The sequence below is a fragment of the Perca flavescens genome, chromosome 20 (genome assembly GCF_004354835.1).
Source record: "Perca flavescens isolate YP-PL-M2 chromosome 20, PFLA_1.0, whole genome shotgun sequence".
Classification (NCBI taxonomy): domain Eukaryota; kingdom Metazoa; phylum Chordata; class Actinopteri; order Perciformes; family Percidae; genus Perca; species Perca flavescens.
The window spans coordinates 6,297,629-6,318,988 of record NC_041350.1 but is presented as its reverse complement, the minus strand read 5'-3'; the positions used below and the strand labels follow the sequence as shown (position 1 = coordinate 6,318,988).

Genomic DNA, 21,360 nt, shown 5'->3' with positions numbered 1-21,360 from the left:
ATAAGAGGGTATATGTGAGAACACCTGACTGATGCTACAACATGCTGGATTTTGCTGTAGTTTGCCTTAAGCAACGGTGTCAAACTCAACTTCACTAATGGCCACACTGGAAAATGAGAATGACATCAAGGCCCAGACATGTCGAGTTTATTGACATGCTTTTATTGAGAAAAGTCACATATCCTGGACTGTACATTTTCTCGTCACTTTTGTTGCTTTCTCCTGCACTTTTGTCGACTTCGGTCGCATATTTGTTGACGTAAAGCCCTACAAACGTCAAACAAGTTCCTGCACCATCATAGAGTTTAACAAATCAAGCAAAACAAAGATTACATTTTTAAAAACAGACACACAGCCGACTCACAGCAACCTGTTTCACAGCCTGAAGATAAGAACTCTCTGCTTCTGGGGGAATTTCTAAGTCTTAAAGTTGGAAGATCTGCCAAAGTCTGCTTTCAGTGTCGCGTAATTGCATAATTGCGTAATTGCATAATTGCGTAATTGCAGTTTGAAAAACAGTTTCCTGTCCTTTTCGTCTGGCGCACAACTAGGTAAAGTCTATTGTGAACCTAAATTAATATACGGGCCTAAATAAAACTTGCGAGGGGCCAGGTTTGTACCACGGGCATTGAGTTTGACACGTGGCCTAAAGGATTGCAAGGTTTTAAGGGATCATCTCATTGGACAGTTTACCTGCTAAGAGAAAGTATTGTACAATTTGTAAAAATAGTAACTCAGTTGTTAAAATACATCTAGCTAAAACTTATTCAGTCTAATACAACAGTCCTGCAATAAATCCTACCTTCATTTAAGGTAAAGGTACTTTATTTGTCACATACACGTACATGTAGCAAAATTCATTCTCTGCATTTAACCCATCCATCAAGGGAGCAGTGGGCAGCCAATGACAGCGCCCGGGGACCAACTCCAGATCTGAGCCAGTGCCTTGATCAAGGGTTCTGACTGGAGAACCTAGTACATGTTTTTGATGGTGGGGGAAACCGGAGCACCCGGAGGAAACCCACGCAAACATGGGGAGAACATGCAAACTCCACACAGAAAGGCCCCGGAACGACCTGGATTCAAACACAGAACCTTCTTGCTGTGAGGCCACAGTGCTAACCATTGGGCCACCATGCTGGATTTAGGATTATAATGTTCAGTTTTTGTTCAAACTGTTTAAGAGAGGTGTTGTATTGTACTGAGACGTGTTATTAATAATAAGCATATGAGTATAATGCAATCTAATTCAACAGCCCCATGAACTAAAATCTCCAAAATGACCATCAAGTTGAATTAACACCACTTTAAAACAGAATCAAGGCGGGATTTATTGCAGGACCTTAGGCATTAGAGTGCATTAGTTTTGCTAAGTGTACCTAATAAACTGGCTCATTTGTGTGATAGGCTACAAAAAGAAATATTAAAAAATAGTGAAATGTAAATATAGAAAAAATGACTTAAGATGCGTCAAGGCAATTTTGCAGTGTAATCTGATACAGGAATCTCAGACCAGCCTTTCGATAGCAGTCAACCAATTCCATAGAACGAAGATCAACAGGGGGTCCTCAGAGTTACTGCAGGTGGACCTCCAAATTATGTTTGATACAAACTTTTTTTGAAAGTTTATTTTTTATTTAATTTACACATTTATTGAAGATAGGCTTAATATAGGTAAGGTACCCACTGGTAGCCATCCAGATACATTTAAGCTTAATGATTCACTGTGCCTTCCACGTGTATGTTGAACATTAAAACAATGTATAAATAATAAAGAATAATCCCTTCATTTTCGTCCATCCGGCCCAGTTTAATGCAACAAAATTTTATACAGTATTTGTAGTAGGGGGTCCTTGCTCCATCTCTCATTTAGCTAAGGGGTCCCTGGCTTAAAAAAACGTTGAAGACCCCTCTTTGTTTCCACAAATATGTTACAAAATATGTATTATGTGGCCACCACTGTCACCAGATCTCAACCCAGTTGAACACCTATGGGAGATGTGAAGCAGCGTGTTAAGACAAAGCTTGCCGTACCCATCATCACAACACCAAATAAGGGAATATAAATGTTTTTCTTTCCATTTTTCACCCCTTTGTAAGTTAACATCACCTTGGTGATGATTTGTTATACTGACAAATAGTCTAAACTGAGAAAAACATCCTAACCTTCGCTGCTTGGTTATCTTCAAAACAATCATCTGCAAATTCCATTATCGGTTGAATTTTAAAAGCAACCATATAAAGTCAGAAAATAGTCCAACCACTGGAGGAGTTCTGTACGTAGTGTCCAGGTACTGTGGAGTGTGTAGTACTGTAGAGACAAGTAGTAAGTGTAGTACTGGACATACAAGAGGGGTCAATAAGTTTAGTGGAGGGGTTAAAACCAAAGATGAGTGCCGGTGATTAGGAAGAAGAGTTGATAATTGCGGATGAGAGTCAGTCATTGAGTGTAAGAGCAGGTAGTCATGGATAAGAGGGGGATTGGACCATAATGGATGGAGGACAGCGGCAGATTTGAAAAGCACTGAATGGTAACCATTACAAATGATATCCCTGCAAATTTTAAATCATGTCTAAATACTATGGAGAATATTTCCAGAAGTGTTTTGACGGTATCATATTTTTAATGTTTTGCCTCTCCACTTTTTTTTTTATCATTTGGAGAGTCAACGTATGTAAAAACTGAAGGTTCAGGCACTCAGCTTTAATTTTGGGAGGACTATTATCAGATCAACCGTTTAAAAAATACACAGCTGCTTTAGTATCTCACTGTGTGTTTCATCAGGCTCCTTGTGGCAGTCCAGAAATGTACAAGAGAGGTATAATTTACAAAAGAAAAACGTATGAGATGTGATGTGGTGAATGTTGACCGTCTGTGCTTTAACACGGTGCTATGATTCCACATCGCCGTTATAATAAAGAGTCAAAACAGAAGGGCTATCACTGTCCAAATACTATTAAGATGGTTCAGGTCATTAATAGATCATGAAGTAAAAAGAGATGGGTAACACTTTACTTGAAGGTATCTACATAAGAGTGACATGACACTGTCACGAACACATGACACTGTCATGACACAGTCAAGAACCCTAACCCTAACTCTATAACGCTAACCATAACTCTATAACCCTAACCATAATGCTATAACCCTAACTTGTCATGACAAAAACCGAATGACGCTTACTAAAAGAAGCATTATGTCATAAACAACTTTTTTTTTTTTAATGTTTATGACATGTTCATGACAGTGTCACGTCACTCTTATGTAGATACCTTCAAGTAAAGTGTAACCAAGAGATGTTTAGGGCAAGAAGAAGTGTCATCGCGATATTGAACGGGACTTTTGCATCCAAAAGAATTAAATCACAACGCTGGCAATGTTTAAAGGTCCCATGGCATGAACTTTTCACTTTATGAGGTTTTTTAACATTAATATGAGTTCCCCCAGCCTGCCTATGGTCCCCCAGTGGCTAGAAATGGCGATAGGTGTAAACCGAGCCCTGGGTATCCTGCTCTGCCTTTGAGAAAATGAAAGCTCAGGTGGACCGATCAGGAATCTTCTCCTTATGAGGTCATAAGGAGCAAGGTTACCTCCCCTTTCTCTGCTTTGCCCGCCCAGAGAATTTGGACCACCCATGAGAGAGAGACATCATGGCTTTCAAACGAGAAAAGTGGCAGTTGGTCAAGGCAACACCCCCACCCTCCACCTTGCCCCCCCTCTCTCCTCCTCAACAGCTAGAGACACAGAAATGGCACATCCTAAGGAAAGCTTATTGTGGGACTGGCTCTAGTGGCTGGAATTCTGCACCAAGGCTGAATTTCAGTAAAGAGACTTCAGCTACCAGGCTCCTCTCCTGTGGAACCAGCTCCCAGTCTGGGTTGGCGACTATTATCGCCATCACACCCCCAACCGCCAATAGCCACTGCTAATGCTTGTTCTTGAGGGAATTACTGTAATTGTTGGGGCTTTGTAAATTATAATGAGTGTGGTCTAGACCTACTCTATCTGTAAAGTTCCTCGAGATAACTCTTTTATGATTTGATACTATAAATAAAATTGAATTGAATTGAATAGATAGTATTAGGGACCACTAAGGTCTATATAAAAGAGACTTCAGACACAGTATTAGGGGACCACTAAGGTCTATATAAAAGAGACTTCAGATACAGTATTAGGGGACCACTAAGGTCTATATAAAAGAGACTTCAGATACAGTATTAGGGGACCACTAAGGTCTATATAAAAGAGACTTCAGATACAGTATTAGGGGACCACTAAGGTCTATATAACAGAGACTTCAGATACAGTATTAGGGGACCACTAAGGCCTATATAAAAGAGAGATACTTCCACTAAGATACAGAGATTCAGATACAGGGGGGACCACTAAGGCCTATATAAAAGAGACTTCAGATTTCCAGATATAAAAGAGATTTCAGATATAGGGGGACCACTAAGGTCTATATAAAAGAGACTTCAGATACAGTATTAGGGGACAACTAAGGTCTATATAAAAGAGACTTCAGATACAGTAGTAGGGGACCACTAAGGTCTACATAAAAGCATCCAAAGAGCACGGGACCTTTAATAAGTGGGGAAATGAAGGGTGGTTTATCCATGGTTATAAACAACAATAATTGGCAGCAAAGCTGAAAATGTACCACTTAATTTGTAATTATGCTTCCTCTTGTGTATTGCACCAAAGCACCAAAAACCAAGACACTTACCTGTGATCTCCTCAAGGTTCATTCTGATAAGTCCAGTGAGATACTGTGGACTATTAAATCCTTAAAATACAAATGATTACATTTTTACAGACTTAACAGCCTGGAAAACCATAACTTGTTTTCATTTAAAGCCACTGTTTTACCATCTTAAACCAGACTATCCTTGGAAAAAAAAGCAATAAATAATGACTTTTACATTTTTATGGGATCATTTCCTTTTCTAATTAGGCCGAGGTGCTCTTACTTGTCCTCCTGGTGGTTTTCCTCCCCCTCGCTGAGCTCCTCATCGTCCACCAAGTGGCCGAATGGCTCTGAGGAGATGGACACCATATTGGAGAGGATGAGGCGGCTGTCACTGCTGGCTGTCAACACCAGCTGGTCGTGGCTGTGGTTGTAGCGGACGCTCCACACCCTGGCCCAAAAACACACCAGACATGCATTTAAAGTGCTCATATTGTGCTCATTTTCAGGTTCATAATTATATTTAAAAGGTTATATCAGAATAGGTTTACATGTTTTAATTTTCAAAAAAACTTTTGTTGTACTGCACATTGCTGCAGCTCCTCTTTTCACCCTGTGTGTTGAGCTCTCTGTTTTATCTACAGAGTGAGGCATCACACTTCTGTTCCATCTTTGTTGGGAGTCGCACGTGCGCAGTAGCTAGGTAAGGACTACTAGCCAGTCAGAAACAGAATATGAGGGCGTGCCCTGACAGTAGCTAGGTAAGGACTACTAGCCAGTCAGAAGCAGAGTATGAGGGTGTGCCATGCTAGCAGCTAGGTGAGCATTATGACGTGTGTTACAAAGTGACGAGCATTCGTCTTTGAATTAAAGGCTGGACTACAATAGAGCTGTTTGGAGCAGTTTGTGAACAGTGTTTTCTGTTGGAGATGGTAACTCCCTTTAGGGTGGACTTTGTGCATAACATGCACAAAAATATATGTAACACAATAAAAGGAAAGGGAAAAAGCCAAAAAGCATAATATGAACACTTTAACATTTAACAATGTAGCAATGTGGGGAAGTGAAGTGCATTTTTAAATTCATGCATGTATGTACTGTATTACAGTGTCAGCCATGTATGTATCTTCCATTGTCCCAAACCAGAAGTAACCAAGCACTGAAGGCAGTGATAATACTATAGAGAGTGAAAGCACTCAGACATACAGTATATGTTGATTCTGTATGTACGGCAAGACCACACAATGCTAAAAACACACACACACACACACACACACACACACACACACACACACACACACACACACACACACACACACACACACACACACACACACACACACACACACACGTGTACATGCGCGCACACACACACACACAAACACACACACAGTTGTGCAGAGAAACTGTCTGTCTCTATCTCTCTTTCACACAGTCGTGCCCACACAAATCATGCAGAAAATGTGGCGTTCTCACAGTGGGATTCACAGCCTTTCTAAATGTCTACTCAGATGCCAATAATGAGGATTTGGAACCTTTCAGTCTATATTTGGGCTTAGTTCAGGATTTGATGACCATTATCATCAACACCCTAGTCCTGGTTATATTTGTTGCTCAGTTCCACTTTTTTATAAATCCAATTCTTCCTCACCTCTATCCATTTTTGTCCTTCTCTTTCTATTTCTCTGATTGTCAACACTGTCTCCCTCTCTTCCTCTATTTCATCTCCTTTCTCTCTCTCTCTATTTCATCTCCTTTCTCTCTCTCTCTCTCTCTTGTGTTTGTCTAGGTCTCTCTCTCTCTGTGAGCCCCGGGCACAGCTCAGAGTGTGGTCCCAGTTCCCTCCCAGGGAGGGATTGAGGGATAACGGAGGCTGTTGACAGGAAATCAGCCTCGGCCACGCCATTCCCCGCGCTCCCCTAATCCGCTTCCCTGCTAAAAAAAATAGTCCCTAATACCCCCAGCAGCCCTGAGGCCATATCCTGGCTGCGCTCAGAAACATTTGATTGCACAACAAAAACACACACACTGCATGCATCACATTAAAGATAAGTGTACACACAGACATGTGCATATGCATTATAGAAATGCTTGAACACACACAAATGCATGTAGCCACACATAGAGATAAAAAGAGAGCCCTTGCAAAAACCCAGATTAGATGGTAGCGCACGCACGCACACACACACACACAGACACACACACACACACACACACACACACACACACACACACACACACACACACACACACACACACACACCACACACACACCTACCTACCTATCTAAAGAGATCCCATCTGCAGCTATCTACAGTTATGGATATGTTTGCCAAGTCTATCTTTCTTTTGGAGATAACGCCCACTGCTCTTGTGTGTGTACATGTAAGAAGGCATACTTGTGTGCATATGCTTGTGGATGTGCCTGTGTGTGTGTGTGTGTGTGTGTTTATCAGGTGAGATTTGGGTGTGCTGCAGCAGTAGCCCAGTTTGGCTCGCAGACACAGTGATCATCTATTCAGCTCACACAGGAGAAAGAGAGTGTCTCCCATGCGCGCACACACACACACACACACACACACACACACACACACACACACACACACACACACACACACACACACACACACACACACACACACACACACACACACACACACACACACACACACACACACACACACACACACACACACTTCTGCAGCACACTATATTCAGCTCTGAGCACTGCCTGAAGCTTCACAGAAGATGAGCTAGAGCAGGACTGGGCTGCGTTTGACCCAGGATTCAGTCCTTACCCACAAAATGAGTAGCTGCCTATTTAATTAGTAATTTGTGTATTACTACCTTTTATTGCACCAGCAGTAATTAGGGCATTTCATTAGTTAGGAGATAAAGCCATTAATAAAACCAGAAACCAATCAACAGCAGAGCGAAGGAGTTATCATCATGATTATCATTATTGTTAGAGTTTTACTAAATGATCCTGAATAACACTCTAATGCTGTATAAAGGCTTTTTTTCTCCATTATACAAATACAGTACACTTGTATTAGACACAGGAAATACTTTTTTCCCCACACATTGAAGTTGTAAAATTTCCCTTTTCTTTTTTACCTATTTCTGTAATATTTCTTGTGAATTATAATCATGCATTAAAATTTAAAGGTGCAGTAGGTAAGACTTATAAAACTAACTTTCTGTCATATTTGCTGAAACTGACCCTATGTTCCAGTAGAACTACATGAAGCAGGTCATTTAAAAATAATCTGGCTCCTCTGGCACCACCTACAGCCTGTAGTGTGATTTGCTAAAATCCACCACTCACTGTTCAGATGCACCAATCAGGGCCAAGGAGGGTGTGTGTGTGTGTGTGTGTGTGTCTAACTGCATGTCACTCACTGCTCATGCACACGCATTCATTCTCCCTTGTGGGGGGAGGGGCTTAGGAGACCGTTTTGGGCTTTAGCAGAAAGGGGGGAGGATGTTCAAGTCCTGGATCTTCCCAATCCTACCTACAGCACCTTTAAGATAACATTTTTAATGTCCAAAACACAAGTTCATTTAGCTGTGGGGAAACTTTGGAATTTGAACAGTATAAAAAGGGGGAGTGTCTCTTTAGAGAAACAACTTTTAGAAAAATGTTGATTTCCTGGTTGATTTCTATGAAAATGCAGTTTTATTATAACCTGACTCCGCCAGATGGATTGCTTCGCATTTGCTTGGCATATCCACCTGGGAACTTTCCGTTGGAGAACTTTTGGGAAGGGGCGGAAATACTGGTTAGCTGATTGGATGAACCATCTGTCTATCACCACCTACAGTACAGGCCAAAAGTTTGGACACACCTTCTCATTCAATGCGTTTCCTTTTTATTTTCAGAACTATTTACATTGTAGATTCTCACTGAAGGCATCAGAACTATGAATGAACATATATGGTATCCAACTCTGTCTCCACCCCAATACACTAGAATGGAGGTGAATGGAATTGTATCTTGCACTCGTCTCGTACAATGAGTGTAAAAGCATAACGTTCCATTATAATGAAGATCCAGGGCAAATTATTTGATCAGCCAATTTCATTTTTGAATTAAATTTTGTTGCTCAACCCTGTGTACAGAACACATCTGTCTAAAGTTAGGTGCAGTAGACAGAATATGCCAGTTTTAAAGGGAGAGATATTTACATGACTATGTTTCAAGACTGTGTACTTAAAGGAGAATTCCGGTCGATTTCAACCCGTAGCTCTGTTGTTTGTAAATCAGGACTACTGTCAGTAGCGAGAAAAACGAAAACAAACGGTGCCGCCTACACAGAGTTATCCTCCTGCTAGATTTTGCACCCAACCCTCTTAAACAAGGCTTAAACAGGGCAAGTTTTAAACATGTTTTTAGCCTCTAAACATGTTCAAAATGCCATTACTAGTGCTTAGCCATGTGCAGTTATTCCTTACGAGGGAACACAGCGAATTTGAGGCAGTAGATTAGACAGAAAGGCATAAAAGTTGTTTTAGTCCTAGCTTTAGTACTCACTCATTAGACAGCTGGCCATCAGGTCTGTCCGGTTAGATCATCCTTATAGATCAGATGGGGAAACCTCTGTATGGGCGAAACAATGTCCGTTGACCCGTCCAGACCAGGCTGTATCCTTACAGCACAGGCTTTCTTCCTCGGTGGTCATTGCGATACAGTATCCACACGAGCACCACCATGTACCCGCATCAAGTGCAACCAGCCATAATGGTAAAATCTCCCGGCTGCGGAGGTTGTAAACGGTGAAAGCTCAAGCTCAAATATCTCTTCATTTGGTTGCCGTAATTTTGGAAAGGCACAAACTTGAAGCATTTTCTCATATTAGTCCTGATCTAACTCCAAGCTCCGTCTGTCAGCTCTGTGAGCTCCTCCCTGCTAATGCCGATAGGCAGGCTCCGCCGTTGCTAGGTTACCTATGCAAATGAGCTCCTGAACTCTTGAACTGCAGGTCAGCTCTGCTTTACTGCGGTGTCAGGTTACAGCCTGTTGATACATGCTCATTACTATGGACAGGACCTCGGCAAATCGTTTTTTTGTGGAAAAAATACATTTTGGAATATTGGATTGTATGAGATTGGCACTCGATTGTTGAGGACTTGACCGGAAAGCAGTAAATAAACAGAGGTAAGGATTAACACAACTTTTATGCCTTTCTGTCACATCTACTGCAGTCAAATTCGCTGTGTTCCCTCGTAAGGAATAACTGCACATGGCTAAGCACTAGTAATGGCATTTCGAACACGTTTAGAGGCTAAAAACACGTTTAAAACTTGCCCTGTTTAAGCCTCGTTTAAGACTGTTGGGTGCAAAATCTAGCAGGAGGATAACTCCGTGTAGGCGGCACCGTTTGTTTTCGTTTTTCTCGCTACTGACAGTACTCCTGATTTACAAACAACAGAGCTACGGGTTGAAATCGACCGGAATTCTCCTTTAATGTTTAGGATATCAAGTTCAGAGTATCAAGAGTTCATTGCATTATATTTTCCCAGGGTTTGATTTTCAACTACCGGGCAACAAGTGTCGCTGTCCCCTTCCTTCATTTTCATCATTTAAAAAGTGATGATTAGAAGATACCATTTCATGGGACATTTAACATTTCCAATTATCCCTCCCTGCATTATGTCCCAGAGAAGAAGAAAAAAACTTGAATTAAGGAAGCTAATATTCTATTAAATAAATTTAATTTAATATATTGTACCAGGCCTGCTACCAGAAGGCTCACTGACCTTCCAAAGGCTGTACTACGGTCCAAAGACTAACTGCCTCTAGTGCAACAATGGCATTACTTCATTTATTTCCACCCAAACATGGGAGGATTAGAGCAGGTTCTGATTCAGTGTGACACTTGAGCGGGACCCCCTCCACCTCCACCCCCACCCAGGGGCGTAGCGTTCACAGCTATTCATTCTAGCATCTCTTTTTGGCCCTCCTCACATGAGGGCCCTGGGTCCTCAGTCCCATTTCCACCGCCCAGTCCGACACCCCGGCCCCCAACCAATGCACCCACCAGTGCGAGTGCTCCTCCAGGGTCTTGACGGGCTCCTGGACGTTGCGCACGTCCCAGAACTTGACCTTACAGTCGTCGCCGCAGCTGGCCAGATAGTACTGGCGGTTGGGGTTGAAGTCCAGGTCACGCACCAGCTGGCCATGGGCATTCTCTATACAGTAGATCTGACTGGAGAGGGAGAGGGGGAGAGAGGGAAGAAGAGAGAGGTGATTAGAAAGAAGGGAAAAGACAGGAGGTATGCAGAGGAAGACAGATGAGGAGAGGAAAAGAAGTAAGGGTGAAGAATGAGAGGAAGCAGCCGGGGAGAGAAATCATGAGAGAGAGAGAGAGAGAGAGAGAGAGAGAGAGAGAGAGAGAGAGAGAGAGAAGAGAGAGAGCAGCCTAAGAGACAACCAGCACAACAACACATATCTGTAGTTCATCACCTAACAGCTCACTCTTACCTACTCATTTACTCCTCTACTTCATGTTTTTAATGTGCTTTTTTCTTTTTCTTTACATTTGACACACACACACACACACACACTTTTTTTGTATATATGTATTTTTTATCATCTTATTATTGAATTGAATTATCCTTGACGCTTTGGCAATATTGTTTTCCTGACATTCATGCCAATAAAGCATTTTTGAATTTAAGAGAGTGAGAAAGAGAGAGAGGGGAGAGATGTGACAGAACAACAAAAGGAGATAGGAGAGAGAGAGAGAGAGAGAGAGAGAGAGAGAGAGAGAGAGAGAGAGAGAGAGAGACCGATTCCCAGGCTAAATCAAAGCCTCCTCCGTGTCTGTCAGCCAAGGCCAGGCTCAATAAAGGAGCCGACTCCGGCGGTGGTAAATTATAAAGGCAAGCCTCACAAAGGCACAGCCTTGAGTTCCTGCTAGAGGGGAGTTACCAGAAGGAGAGGAAGAGAGGACGCTCTGTGCATTGGGTCACTTCTCATCTTTCCGGCCACCCCCTCCACTTTTTATTTTATTTGTATTTATTATTTATCTCGAACAATCAACAATGTTGCAAAAGAAATAAAACAGAAAAATTAAAACACAAACAATCCAAATTTACCAAAGACCAAAAAATAAAAAATAAAAAAAAGGGTAAGTTCGAGAAGGAGCAGGTGGAAGCATACAACTCATTAGGTCCTGCCCCTACTTCACAATATCAAATTATTACAAAACAAATGGGTATGCAAATACAGCATACAATTGTTCAGGTCTTACAATAACTTACAACAATATCTTTACATTACAATTCCATTCCTATGTTTTGGTCTATTCCTTTCTCTATTGGTCAGGTATTGATATCTTTAATCTATTTTTGAACTGAATGATATTATGGCTCTGTTTGATGTCATTGTTCAGTCCATTCCATAAGGTCACCGCACAAACTCAAACACACATGCTTTTAACCGCAGTTCGCACAAGAGGTTGTTTGAACATACATTGTCCTCTTAGATGATATCCCCCGTCTCTATCATTAAACATTGCGCGTATGTTACATGTTCCTTTCATCTCCTATACATTTTCCTCGGCTCACCTTATCTGCTCTCCTTAAATATATACTTCAAAAGATACTATGGCTTCCTCTTCCTCCTCTGACCTTCCAACCGTGACTTTTCTTTATGTATTGCCGCGGTTTCAAGAGCCAAATCTAGCTGTGGTAATGGTCATTTTCAACAAATTCTACTTATAACTTCTTTCTTAGTGGGATAGTTAGCAAAATAATATAAAAGTTCCAGGCTAAAACTAAACTAAAAAAGTCTGGATACCTGGTTTAATCATGGTCATAAATCGCCCTCTACGACAGGTAGGTGATCTGTGTGAATGTAGAACGATGTATTCATTCCAAAAACACTAGTGTGAAATTGGATATGACAGGCTTTGAGAAAAAAAAAAAAACACATTTTAGTCTAACCTTCACAGTGGGGATGTAAAAGTGCTGTGTAACTCGCTGGCATTACTTGCTAGATAATGGTTATAATTGATGAGTCTTTCAATCCACCATGATTTTATTTAAATTTAAAATCAGATGTAAAACATAATTTAGCAAAAGTGAAGGTGGCCAGGAAAGGTATGCAGAGAGTGACAGCAAGAGATCAGCGGCAACGCAGCTCGGCTGTGGCTCAGTAGCGTTGCATTTCCCCTAGTCTAAACCCACGACGTTCCACTTCCGGCATTGCTCCGTTGCCGCCGGAAATGCCGTCGGATTTCACTCTTTTCGCCCGGATGTCAGGTACCTTCTGCTTTCTTTGTGTTGGAATTTTAAACTCCGGTGGATTCATGACGACTATGGTTCAAGGGATACGCCACCGTTTGTTGAAATAGGACTTATCACTGTCTCCCCTAGCTGTAGATAGGCGGGCCAACACATTTTTGGTGCATGCATCGTTTTAGTCCGGTGCAACACCGGCAGCGCCGCCACTAGTTAGCTTAGCGTAGTGAATGGAATCCTATGTTGCCGGTTAGCATGTTGTGAGTAAAAGTGAGCCAGCAAAAGACAAAAAAAACAACCTAATTACTTACACTGAGACAAAAATGTGTTGGCCCACCTATCTACAGCCAGGGGAGAGAGTGATAAGCCCTATTTCAACAAACGGTGGCTTATTCCTATAAGGACTGGAGAACAGCATTTATAACATGTCATATGAAAAATGCTATTTCTGCATAAGCAGCCCTTCTATATGGGTGTGTAATAAAGGTACTAGGTGGACAGGAATATGTATTATAGGTCCTGTTGCTAATATTAGGAAGCTGCCTTTGTAGCCTCCTGATACTGTTTTCTAAATGAAAGAAGAAAGCAGCAAATCAACTTGGTATCAGAGAATGGAAAGCCATTTGAATAAACTGGTAATTAATTAGCTCTAGAGCTCTGCCCCCACCATACAGGCAAAATAAGACTGTAGATAATCAGTACTTCTTTTTCTTTTAACACCATTTGCTCTCCAGGCTAGCCTAGCAAAGCTCAGCTTGGCACGGTTTTGTTCAGCAGAGTGGAAAGCCTCAGTGTTATGGCCCAGCTGGATGCCAACAGCAGCTAGCCAGCTAGCTAGTCACCCTGCTGATCACGTTAGGCAATTAACATGCTAATTAAAAATCTCATTAAAATAAAGGAGGTATAAGAGAATGACCTCAGGCAGACCGCTGGGCTTCAATTAGGTCAAGACAACTCAGGGACTTTGTGTGACTCTGTGTGAGTGAGTGAGTGTGTGTGTGTGTGTGTGTGTGTTTGTACGTGCTGTCACTGCCACTGGACCGTGTCGTTGGTGTTAGCATATGGAGCTTGACAGACAATGTCAAACAACTTCCACTGAAAACACACATTTTTCATGGAGCATAGATTGAGCAAACATGGTTTACTTATATAACAGTATGTTCTAAATGACTTATTCTGTGAAAATGAGTGTACATAAATTGATATCTGATTTGAACTTATTAGCACGTATATACCCTTTGTGCTCCTCTGCTGAAGTACCACTCTCTGCATTAACTTTTACCGATGTGTTGCCAAACCTTGAATATCATTAAAACCAAAGGCGGGAGCAGGATTAAGGAAACGGTCCGGCGCTGAGCTTTAGGACATGGCCTTGGCGGAGGTCTGCGCTCTCTGTGTGTGGCCTTCCACTTCAACATGTTGTCTGAGTATGTCAAGATTTCCAAACATAAGCTGTGTCCCAGTTGCATACTTTATACCAATTTACAGTATGCAGTGCATTCTCAATGAAAGAAAGCAAGCACAAAGACCTAAATCACATTTTTAAGGGTGGTGTTGTAGTTTTGAGAGCCCAGGAATATTGCCATTTGATAAGTTCTGTGATTTCAATATGGCATTTGTGTTCCAAGTCATTGTTTGATGTTTATCTGTGTTTTAAGCCTGGAAGGCACTAGGATTAGGCAATGGTTATGGTTAAGGTTAGGTGCCTTGAAGTCAACGGTCGCAGCGCTGTCTGGAAGGAGACGTTGGGGGCTTAAAGTGGCCATATTATGCTCATTTTCAGGTTCATAATTGTATTTTGAGGTTGTACCACAATAGGTCTTTATGGTTTAATTTTCAAAAATATGTTTGTTTGTTGCTGCAGCTCCTCTTTTCACCCTGTGTCAGGTCTCTGTTTTAGCTACAGAGTGAGAGCTCTTAACTTCTGTAACATCTTTGTTGTCAGTCGCACATGCGCAGTAGCTAGGTAAGGATCACATGCGCTAGCTAGCAGTTTCTCCAACTTGGCCTGATCAAGGCAGATTAGACAGGAACGAGGGCGCACTTCCAACTTTGTGTGGAATACCTGCAGAACAGGAACATGTAAGTAGTTCTATACAATTTATTTTACAGATTAGGGTGAAATTGTGTGTGCTGTAGCAGTGTTTTGCCATTGAGAACGAGCAAGCAATACTAGCATGCTAACGGTTAGCCCCCTACGCCCCTCGTTTCGGCTAGTGACGTAGAAAGCCGTGCAGATTTTGACCAGCTCACCCGGAGACTGAAGGCAAGACACATTCAGAAACCAAAACAGCATGGATCTTTTTTTTTTTCTTTCAAAGTTTGTATGCATGTGGAAGCACCAGAGACACAAAATAACACCCCAAATCCCAGAAAAAGTGTTTTTTTTAAATATTTGGGCACTTTAAAACACCATCGAGCTTGTTTGATTGATGTCTGACAGTTTTCTATCAAGGTTTATTTTTCATAAAATAGAGTCTGGTGAGTTTGGCGGTGGCGATTCCAGGGCTGTGTCTGGTTAAACAAAAAGGTTATTACTCTTTAACAAAAAGGCAGATCTCTGTAGGGATCCTTTGCATAATGTTGTCGACACTAACAATCTGAGCATGTCAGCGGCAAAAACAGCACTTTTAGTGGACGTACATTGACGGTGCCCATTTGCCCTATAGCCGAGGTGTCAAACTCATTTACACTAAGGGTCACACTGGAAAAAGAGAATCACACCAAGGGCCAGACTTTGACGTGCTTTTGTTAGTGCTTGTCACATTTTTTTAACATTTTGGTAGCTTTTTTCCTCATTTTTATTGTTTTTGTTCCAACTTTTTTGTCAGCTTTTTGTAAATATGTTGCTTTTTCCGACATTTTTGTACGCTTTTTGTTGACATGAAACCCTACAAAAGTCATCAAAAGAGTTCCTTAGCCATCATAGAATTTAGCAAATCAATGATACATTTTTATAACAACGAATTTTCTGAGTCTCAGAGTCGGCAAATCTGTCATATTTTGCTTTGAATGTCAAGTAATTGCAGTTTAAAAAACGCTTTCCTGTGTTTTTGGTTTGGTGCACAACTGGGCGGGCCAAAATTTATTGTGGACCCAAATTGATATACGGGCCGGATCTAAATCTGCAAGGGGCCGGATTTGGCCCGCGGGCCTTCAGTTTGACACACGTGCCCTATAGGATTACATTGTATACCGAAATTACCCTTTAAACATCACAGTGACCAGTGTGCTTCTGTAGTTTAACAGCACCAACATACAGTAGTGATGACTTGCTTCTGCTGAAGGTTTCTCAATTGATATTCCAAAAATGTTACTATATCACCATATATCTATCAATATTACAGTACAAAACCACATAAACCGTGAAAAAGGATGCTATCCATAGTCACTAACTTGCTAACAATTTATATTTACAGTTATTATACAGTTGCTTCTTCCTAAGCATTACCACATGACATGTTTTATGGAACATGATTTTAAGGAAAATAGAAGAATGAATCTGAGACGACTTGAACTTCAATTTCCCTCAAAATAGCAGTTTCATGTGTAATTTTGGAGCACATGATTTATTGACAGTGCTCCCTCCCTCTCTTGTGTGCGACTCTGAGGTAAAAGGCGTGACCCCGGGCTGTAGGGTGGCTGCTGTTCAACCCGGCCCGCCGTGGAATGGGACGCGCCTGCCGCGTGAAAAGGAAATGGAGCAGGAAATTGGGTTAGTTTCGCTCTTTCCCTCTCTGGTGTCTCTGAGCAATCCCCTCCATGCACACGCACACACACACACACACACGCACACACACACACACACACACACACACACACACACACACACACACACACACACACACACACACACACACACACACACACACACACACACACACACACACACACACACACACACACACACACACACACACACACACACACACACACACACACACACACACACACACACACACACACACACACACACACTTCCCCCTGCCCTGGCTAATAGTGGAGAGACCTGGGACTTTTTGTATGCGTGCTAGTGTGTGTTTGTGTTTGTATGAGTGCAGAGGATTAGAGTTGTGGCCGGCCTAAGCCACCAAACACACTCAATCTCAAGTCATCCAGCCAGATAGGCTGAAAGTGTGTGAGTGTGTGTGATGTGGAGGGGCGGGGGGGCATGGGGGGGTTGATGAGGGGACAGGGGACCTATTACACACACTGTTAGGCGCGCACACAGATAAAAACATAAAACTGGGAAAACACACTGCCTAAAATACTGTTATGTGTGTAAATACAGAAGAAGATTTAGGAGTGTAAGAGGGATGATACAAAGGTAGACAGACAAGCACACATTTTGCCAACACACACACACACACACACACACACACACACACACACTCTCTCCTGGCTTAGCCTGGGTGATAAATCTCTCTGCTGAGGGGATCGACTGGAACACAGACGCTCACAGTCACACACAAACTCACACACACACACACACACACACACACACACACACTCTGTTTCTATGACAACTGCTGTGGGGAGGGAGGGGATGAGAAGAAAAATCGAAAGAGGAGAGCAATCATTTCATCGCTGATCAAAATTAAAGGCTGGCTTTGAGATGGAGCTGGCAGAGAAAGAAAGATGGGAGAAAGAGAGGCAGGTAGAGGGAGGGAGAGAAGAAAGGAGGGAGAGAAGAAGAGAGGGGAAGAGCCTTCCCATGCACAAAAGTAAGGGATCATTACACCAAGCAGCCTAAATGATTGGGGGGGGGATCTTGATAGTTAGCATTAGGTGCTCATAAAAGTCGATGAGAGGAAAAACTAATATCACAACTGACTGAAGTGTAAACTGGCAAACAATAATGTTACATCCCCTAAACGTCATGTTATTATAATTAAAGAGGTCTGAATTCAGTACTTGTCAATAACACTGTAGCAATCATACCATTACAAGTCATTAAGTATCCATATATCTCAATGTGATACATCTTAGTCTTATAAAAATGACTTGAACATTCACTAACCCAAACAGCTATTGTCCAATCATAATTTAGCAACTAATTATTAGGGGCGGTATGGTTCACAAAACCCACGGTTCGGTTTGTATCACGGTTTTAGGGTCTGTTATTTTTTCTTTTAATCTTTAACACTCCAGAATATACTTCAGCATATGATATATAGCTAAAAGTAGCATATTGAATGCATGTTGCACAATACATGCACACAGTGGCAGTTCTATTTTTGTTTTATTTCATCATAAGTAACGTGAAATCCAAAATGTTCCCACACACAGCCTCTTTCCCACTTGACATTTCTGCATGTGACGTGACGTGACCTGCAGCTGCAGCACTCCACTCGAGGAGCGGTCGGCTCGGTGTCTATCAAAATCTGACGAACATCTTTTAAACTGACCTTTGTCGATCTGAAATGAAGACGGGTTCAGCAACTGCATGGCCTATTTCTCGCTTAAAATGTTTTCAGAAACACGCCGGCTCGACGCACAAGTATATAAACATCAGGCCACATACGTAAGCTACGGTGAAAGCTCTGCATGGAGCCTCTGCAGAACCATAAAACAACCTTAATTGTCCGGATGTTGATGACATTTCTACCACGGGGCTGGCGTGGAACCGGAAGCAAACAAACATCCAAGGGTGAAGAAGAAGGGTGACTTACAGGAAGACTGCAATTAAAATGTCTAACTGGAGAGACAACAACATTCAGGAACTTTTGTTCCTCTAAAGTTGTCAGACAAATTCAAGGAACTGCAAGAGACTTGTGTTGTTCATGACCAAATTACAAACCGGGCACGTGACCGCAGTGTAATCTGCGACATGTCCTGCCTCCTGCTCGCTCTACCCAGCACCACCCCTCCCACCCGGCCAAACTACATTAGTTTGTGGGGTTACAGGTTACATTTAAAAAAAAGCTCCATTCACACGACTTGCACATCCACTGTGGAAGCCAGTCCTGGATATTACTATATCACAGTTTAGCCTAAAGTTAGTGGGTCTGTCCTGCTTTTGGACTGGGGGAAATTCACATTCCAGCAACCCCAGCATGAACGTTAAGTGAGATGGTATTACATTTGTAAAAGATGTCTGTTAGTCCTCATTATAAAAGCTTTTTATATAATATACCATTTGAAAATAAGAATCAAATCAAACTTTATTTACAGTATATAGCACTTACTACTGCGTACTACTAAGAAGAACAACTACGTAAGCTAAGCAGCCACACAGGGTTATGTTAGAAGGAAATAACAGTCTGATCCATAGACTGTTAATATTAATGGACAAAGCATCCGGTTGGGCCGAGTACTGCCTTAAACCTGCATTCTATCTGAATTCCAGCAGGGGGCGACACGTACATTTTCATAATGAGTTTATGGTCTCAATCACTAGTTTTAAGTCTTCTGCAACACAGAATGATGTTCATTTTTTGAATTATGGTCTCGATTTTAAAATTGACGCTAAAGCAGGGGGTGTTTTTGTTTTAGGGCGTGGCTGTGATGTGATTCACAGTTTGCGGCCTTTCTTATATGTAATATAACTATGGGACAAAGATATATTTAAAACCTAGCTAAGCTAAATCTTACCTTGAATTATGTAGGCTAGCTCCCAGCAGCAGTTGCATCCAGATTGCCAGTGAACGTGTGTAACGTAGAGTGTAAGCAGCGTTGCTCTCAGCTAACGTCACAGTCAGATAGCGCCCAACAGTCTATGGCTCCGCCCTCACTCCTCCCTCTCGTCTAAAATCAAGATGGCTGCGCCCGTAACGGCAAACCAATGGGTGATGTCACACATGCTCTGTCCATTAATATTTACAGTCAATGGTCTGATCTTACTTTTTTTTTTTATGTTTTAGCACAACATAATGTATAGCAGACCATTTATGTTGACCTCTGTCGGAAATAAAGTAGCCACGGTTTAAAATGTACAAAGAATCTCGAGTGGTAAATCTTCACCATTAAACCGTTAGTAATAATACATTTTATCATACATTTATTATCACTGTAAACTGCATATGAACCATGCAGGAATAGAAAGCTTGACCGCCGTAGCAACAGTAACTAAGAAGGGTGGTGGGCATGTGTCACAAATCTAAAAGGTATTTTTGTTCATTTTTATTTCAAGGTTTGCATAAAGTCGTGAAAACACCATTATGAGAGTTACAGTATGATGTCTGGTTCATGTCTGCTGGGGGGGGGAGGGAGAAGACGACTTGGAGCACATGAAAAGGTTACTGATGATCGATTTGACAGTAGCCGGGTTCAAAAGGTTACCCTCAAATCAACAGCGGCATATGGAATAACACTATTTCAAAAACAGCTGACATCTTTTGCATAACGGCTCGTATTAGAATGTGATATACGATACTCCAACTCAACACGTTTTGCATAATGGTGCTATATTTGAATATGTGAATAAAATATGATGGAAAAGGCTTTTGAATAATGGTTTACCTTGGGTACCCTATCATTATGGCACGCTGAAGCACTGCCAAATCTGTTGAACAGGTGGAATGAAAAGGCTGTTTTTGGTCAGGAGGCGTGCAGTGTGAACAGGAGCCTCTGTTGTCTGTGTGGATGACGAGTTGGGATGCTGTCTAGTACTTGTCTTTGTACCAGCAGACAGCTGGCTTTTAACCTGGACTGTGAAGGAGCAAATGACACCACTATCAATCATTGCCCCTTCTTTTACACTCTCTCTCTTTCCATATCTGTTAATTGTGTCCCCGCTCTCCTTCTCTTGCTCTTCGTCAGTCTCTCTCTCGCTCACACTCACGCATGCACAAATACACAGCACAGAGGAGGTGTAGAGAGTCCATGCTTCACTGCAGCACTGCACTGCTTTTCAGTATGCATCCCGCAGTGCATGGTATGGCCGCAAGCGTGACAGCTATTTCACAGCTCTGTGTTTGTGTGTGTGTGTGTGTGTGTGTGTGTCTTGTCCTTCACTGTGGACTGTCGATCCAAGAGGGAATTCAGGGCAGACGCAGTGGAAGAACATCTCCAGTGACAGGCATGACACACACACACACACACACACACACACACACACACACACACACACACACACACACACACACACACACACACACACACACACACACACACACACACACACACACACACACACACACACAGTACTACATGTTAGCTACCCTAATATTATTCAAAGGCTCAAAGCCCCCCAGTGTGCCAAGAATGACACACTGTTGATTCCCCACAAACTAACACAATGCTGTTTTTTTTCATAATTTCTCTACAAAGAAAGTTTTAAGTTATATAGAATTGTTACTATAGTACACATATCCATTAATGTATCCATGCGTGCTATACATTCTAAACTTCCGTATTCCAGGCTATGATAATTGTATCTGACCTGCATGGTTTCTCAAAAAGTTCAGATTTTCAAACTTTTTCT

General features: G+C 41.9%; 1 protein-coding gene across 1 annotated transcript in view; it reads right to left on the bottom strand.

Annotated features, from left to right (window-relative positions):
• eipr1 (EARP complex and GARP complex interacting protein 1) overlaps window positions 1-21,360 on the bottom strand; it is a 65,024-nt gene that overhangs the window by 4,822 nt on the left and 38,842 nt on the right. The window contains exons 7-8 of the mRNA XM_028565184.1: window positions 10,730-10,897; window positions 4,972-5,139 (exon numbers count right to left, since the gene is read on the bottom strand). Coding sequence (XP_028420985.1) covers window positions 4,972-5,139; window positions 10,730-10,897 — 336 coding nt within the window. The remainder of the gene's footprint in view (window positions 1-4,971; window positions 5,140-10,729; window positions 10,898-21,360) is intronic.